This window comes from Oncorhynchus kisutch, linkage group LG18 (assembly GCF_002021735.2).
Source record: "Oncorhynchus kisutch isolate 150728-3 linkage group LG18, Okis_V2, whole genome shotgun sequence".
In the NCBI taxonomy this organism is placed as follows: Eukaryota; Metazoa; Chordata; class Actinopteri; order Salmoniformes; family Salmonidae; genus Oncorhynchus; species Oncorhynchus kisutch.
The window spans coordinates 28,066,272-28,072,271 of record NC_034191.2 but is presented as its reverse complement, the minus strand read 5'-3'; the positions used below and the strand labels follow the sequence as shown (position 1 = coordinate 28,072,271).

At 39.6% G+C, this 6,000-nt stretch overlaps 1 protein-coding gene across 2 annotated transcripts in view; it reads left to right on the top strand.

Annotated features, from left to right (window-relative positions):
- Window positions 1–1,604: 1,604 nt before the first annotated feature.
- rpa1 (replication protein A1) overlaps window positions 1,605–6,000 on the top strand; it is a 56,466-nt gene continuing 52,070 nt past the window's right edge. Inside the window, exons 1-6 of one of the 2 annotated variants that reach the window (XM_020508084.2) lie at window positions 1,605–1,914; window positions 2,112–2,162; window positions 2,418–2,496; window positions 3,879–3,987; window positions 4,191–4,279; window positions 4,433–4,504. In XM_020508084.2, coding sequence (XP_020363673.1) covers window positions 1,846–1,914; window positions 2,112–2,162; window positions 2,418–2,496; window positions 3,879–3,987; window positions 4,191–4,279; window positions 4,433–4,504 — 469 coding nt within the window. In that variant the 5' untranslated portion in view covers window positions 1,605–1,845. The remainder of the gene's footprint in view (window positions 1,915–2,111; window positions 2,163–2,417; window positions 2,497–3,878; window positions 3,988–4,190; window positions 4,280–4,432; window positions 4,505–6,000) is intronic. The other variant, XM_020508085.2, reaches the window with a different exon arrangement.

The window sequence follows — 6,000 nt, the reverse complement described above, 5'->3', positions numbered from 1 at the left end:
GCCACACACATACCTACATGTTAACAAAATTAAGGAAGTTTCCTTTAAAATTATTCATAAATATTATCCTGCCAACCACTATATGAAGAAGTTTAAGGAAAACATCAACTCAAATTGCTCCTTTTGTAATGACCACCCAGAAACAGTTGTACATCTTTTTTGGCATTGTATGCATGTAAGAAAACTGTGGCAAGACATCAGTAGGTTTATAATTGAACACATTTATGAAGATTTTACACTATTGTGGAGAGATGTACTGTTTGGATTCTTTACATACAATAGAAATAAGCGGAATCATTTTTATGTAATTAATTTCATTATTCTTTTGGCCAAATTTCATATACACAAATGTAAATTTACAAACAGAAAACCACATCTTCGTACCCTACAAAAAGAAATTGAACTGTATTTTAAGACGGTTAAATGCTCTACTAACAAAAAAGCTGTTAGAATTGTAAGTATATGCTTGTCCCTTAAGGTCCTTGTGTAATTGCAATGTGATATTGGACCCCCTAGCTCTATTGTCTATTGTTTGTCATCTATGTATGCTTGTGTTCCCTCATGTGCTTTATGTATTGATTTGATATTAATAAAAAATATATATTTTTATTTGTTATTTTTTAAAAGCTCTGCTCAACAGTTTTGGTGCCGGCACGTCCTTCTTTTTCCCAACGTAGTTAAACCAAAACCAGCAAACGAACGCTAGCCAATGGAAAGCATAGTAGAACGCCCCGTTATTCAGAGGGGCGTTCTACTACGCTTTCCATTGGCTAGCGTTTTTTTGCTCGCGGCAACTTTTGCCTCACAGCCTGTTGAGAGACATGGACGAACACACAACACCACATTTGTCCATTTATTTATTTTCAGAGTTTCAATGAGTTGGAAAAATGTCTCAGATAACTCTGCTGAATTCCCTCAATTGAAGGTCAGCTAAGTTAACCTAGGCTAGTTAATGTTACCTACTCGGTATGTAAAGTTGTTATATTATCATTAGTTGTCTATTATCAGGTAAAAGCACATGCTTATTATTTATAATTTGTGAAATGTTTATTAGCTAATAATTTCTATAAAATTGTTAAAGTTGAAATATAACGGCAAACATTATTAATCAGTGACTGAAATTTCGCGCTACGTGATATTCACTTCCGGACTTGTAGACTCGCACCTCTGAATAACGGGGCATGGTTTTGGCTTAACTGCGTTGGGAAAAAGAAAAGACGCGCTCTGCGTTGTCCGCAATGCGTAAGAAGTAGGAATGCCCTGACTTATGCAGAACCGTATCACCGTAAAAACTGCATAGCCAATGCAGAGGTCAGACTGACCATGAAGCGCCTTTAAATCCGCTCGTTTTTCTTCAACAAAGATGTTGTTCATAAATGTAAAACAAAATAAAAAAAGGATAATAAATGTTGTTCATAAATGTTGCAGAATTTGCAGGACATCTAATAAAAGGAGCAGCTATTCATACAACAGTTATTTTGTGTCTTCTTATAAAGCAATTTTAGACATTGTAACGCCGACTATATAAACACTTTTTTTTATTTACACGTTTAACCAATGGCACGTTCCATAACAAAAGGCACGTTCCATAGAGGCACGTTGGCTCGGCAACCTGGTCTAAGGTCAGTTCACGTTTTACCTCCTGTTGCTAACGGTGGGTTTTTGCGAGTGTAAAATGATCCTAGATCTATAAGAGAAACCGGAAGGCTTAGCAGTAAATTACGCGATGACGTTATGAACAGTTCGCGCGTTCAGGGATACATTTGGCGCCACAGACACAACACGGAGGAAGCGCTCTCACTGTAGAAGTGACATTGTCCTCTCCGAGTTCGCTTTAAAACGTACATGTTCACTCTACATAGCTATAAACTCAGCTTCAACATGAATAACATGCTGACAAAGGGAGCGATAGAGGTAGGTGGGGAATTTTATGACATCCCAGAAAGCATGTAAACAAAGTTTACCTAGCATCGAGAAAGATGGTTTCGGACAGGGACTGCACGGAGTGCTGCTGCTGCTGAATGCTTTGTTGCGTTAGCTAGCCAGCCACAATGCTAGCTAACTAGATATATTTGCCATCTGTCTCAAGCTGTTTTCTGCTTTTTCAACAGGATCTAACCAAAGGCTCTAATAATTTACCGAACCCCATTCTTCAATTAGTGGTGAGTATGAGTGTATGTTCTTGTGGAAGTAGCGAATTAGTTGGTCAAGTTACTGTAGGCCAACTGTAGAAGAATGGCTACTGGCCTGGTCAACAGTTAGCTAGCTAACTTGGACAGTATCGACCCATGTTTTAGAGACCAACATTTAAGACAAGGATATTCACCAAGATGGTAATACGGATTTGGACCACTGCTACATTTGTCGAAATTGACCAAGATGATGTCTACCGCACTCCTGTATTCATATTCTCTCAGAACATCCGTAAAATTGATGGAGGCAGTGGACCAGCCCGCTTTCGTCTGATGATGAGTGATGGACAGCACTCAATGTCCTGTGAGTAGAACTATTCAAAATCCACTCCACCACCTGTTCAAAGTACACACAGAAATGGTTGTATGGCACGAGGCAGGTGACCATGACCGGTAGCAAATGCATAGCATTGCTTTGTAGAAGTGGCATGTAAAGAAAACAAAAGTGTAATATTTGGATAATATATGGCAGTATTTTAAATGAATGCAAGGTTACAACCGTATTATTTTTACACACACACACAGTAAATATCAAATTGAGGTAATATAGTTAGGGGTAAAGTGAATATGCATAGTTAATAAACCGAGAGAAGCAGCAGTGTTAAAAATACAATTTTAAAAAATGAAGTGGGGTGGGGTGAATGCAAATAGTCGGCGTAGTCATTTGATTAACTGTTTAGCAGTCTTATGGCTTAGTAGAAGCTGTTTAGAAGCCTCTTGGACCTAGACTTGGCGCTCCGGTACTGCTTGCTGAGAGAACAGGGTGTCTGGAGTCTTTGACCATTTTTAGGGCCTTCCTCTGACACTGCCTGGTATAGAGGTCCTGGATGGCTGTACGCTGTGCCCCAGTGATTTACTGGGCCATACGCACTACCATCTGTAGCACCTTGCGGTCAGTTGCTGAGCAGTTGCCATACCAAGTGGTATGCAACCAGTCAGGATGCTCAAGGTATCAGTTTAAATTAAAAGTCAATGATATTCATAATAGAGATGTTAGACCTGCCAAATTAAGCTTTTGAGAAACTGCACCCCATTGTTTTAAATCCATATTGCGTGCAATAGTCGTAATCTGAATTACACCAGGAGGTAGACTAAAAAGACAACAGGGCTAATTAAAAGTTGTTTTAGTCCTTCTCCATAGTCTCACCCAGAAAATATCAAGGTAAATAGCTGACCTTAGCAACGGGGCACTTTGGAGTGTTTTTATGCTGTGGATGTGTTTTATGCTGTGGATTGCCTGGGGCTGACCAGCAGGAGGTAGTCAGGATTCAGTAAAATGAATAGAGAGCTGGAAATCATCAAAGAAAAATAATACATTTCTTCCTTTTAATTTGACAAAGTTGAATAAGTGTTGTGATACCATACAAAGTCATAAAAATAGTATATTTTAAGACATATTTAGAAACATATTTTTGGGATCTAAATTGATCCTCATCCCAGACTAAACTGGGCTACATTTGGCTCTTCCATGTTTATTAACAAGGATGGCATGTTGTTTGGAACTGTGTGTGGGGGGGATTAGTTGGGAGATGCATATCATCATCTCATAGACAAGACAGACTAGCACACGCAATGGCCATGTGCAGTGGATGTGCAGCACTTGGGCAGTGCAGTAGAGGACAGCCATGTGCTTGTTGGTCTATCTTGTCCCTAACATCTCCTATCCTCTCCCAATCCCTCCTGTAGCGTTCATGCTCTCCGCCCAACTCAACCCAATGGCTGAGGACAACCGACTGGCCCCAAACTGTATCTGTCAGCTGAAGAGGAATGTGACCAATGTCCTAAAGGATGGACGGTATGGTGCTTCTATCTTTTGATGTCTTCCTACAGAATGACAAACCCTTTTCTCTCCATTTTTATACTTTAAGAGCTGTCAGTATGGACACACAATGGATATGCACAGACACACTTTTTGTTGTTTATCAACCATGTGTTTAGTCTTTGGAATATAATTTACAATGCAATTGTTAATCTGTTTATTGCTGTTCTTCTGTTCAGGCATGTGGTGGTCATATTAGACATGGAGGTGGTAAAGTCTGCTGATGAGGTGGCTGGAAAGATCGGAGAGCCCACGCCTTACGTGGAAGGCGAGTCTTCATCCCATACACCATCACCATATCATAAGGCTTAGGGGGAGTGAAGATGAACAAATGTTTGAATCCAGACATGCATATAACCTACAATGTTGAATGTGCAGCTTACTTGAATTTTTACCTTTCACTCCCTCACCTCCCTTGCAGGTCAGAGTAAAGCCCCACAGTCAGCCCCCAATCCCTCAGTCCACCCCCTGCAGCCCCAGAATGGAAATTATGGTAAACAATTCCAGATCACCCACTGTGCTTTTAAATCTAATGCCCTTTCACATCCTGTAGCAGGATTTGAATTGAGAGATTGGGTCATTAATTGACTGTATTCTCAAGATAAATTCCTAATGTTTTGCAGCTATATTAATTCCTAGTGGGTTTGAAGGTTGCAAAACACTTCAATATAGGTTATTGGATAGGTAATTTAGTTTGTTTCCAGTAGATGGCAACATTTATGCAAAATGGACAAATCTTGGTTAAAATCCTCAGATCTACTGAACATATGACACTGCTACTGTTTTTGTCAGAATGCTTAGTTAAAAAACATTTGCCTCTTGGGTATATTGTCATCTGTAACGTTCTACTGATCTTACTAAGATAAGGTGGTGGTTGACCAATGTGATGCTCTTAAACACAAAATACTAGGTATATATTCTGTCTCCTCTTTGTTGCAAATAAGGTGTTTAAAATCAGTCTTAGAGAGAATGTATAAAACAGACATGTTGCGGGTGAACCATCTGTACGCCACACTGGTTATTTCCAGTAGTCCTGATGTGCTCATCAGTCAGACTATAAATCTGGTTTTGAATTGGATATGATCTGAATATACAGTACTATTGACTGATAAGTTTCAGCTCCTTACATGTTTCATTTTGCAGACACTCTTATCCAGAGAAATTTACAGTAGTGAGTGCATGCATTTTCATACTATTTTCATACGGGTCCCCCATGGGAATCAAACCAACAACCCTGGTGCATGCGCCATGCTCTTATCAACTGAGCTACACTAACTTAATCTTAACTTCGACAGTTCCCTTTTCATCAAGTAATTAGCTAAGCACTTAGTTATAATTAGTACCAGATTAAAATGGTAATCATGCCATGAGAGATAATATGCTACTGACATTGATTCCAAAATATACATATAGTATCATTCAAGGGTTTTTCTTTATTGTTTACTATTTTCTACCTTGTAAATAACACACATGGAATAATGAAGTAATGAAGTAACCAAAAAAGTAACCAAATCAAAATATATTTTAGGTTCTTCAAAGCAGCCACCCTTTGCCTTGTTGACAACTTTGCACACTCTTGGCATTCTCTCAACCAGCTTCACTTGGAATACTTTTCCAACAGTCTTGAAGGAGTTCCCACATATATGCTGAGCACTTGTTGGCTGCTTTTCCTTCACTCTGCGGTCCAACTCATTCCAAACCATCTCAATTGGGTTGTGGTCGGTGATTGTGGAGGCCAGGTTATCTGATGCAGCACCCCATCACTCCTTCTTGGTCAAATAGCCCTTACACAGCCTGGAGGTGTGCTTTGGGTCATTGTCCTGTTGAAAAACAAATGATATTCCCACTAAGCGCAAACCAGATGGGATCACATATCACTGCAGAATGCTGTGGTAGCCGTGCTGGTTACGTTTGCTTTGAATTCTAAATATATCACTGACAGTGTCACCAGCCAAGCACCCCCACACCACCACCATCTCCATGCTTCAC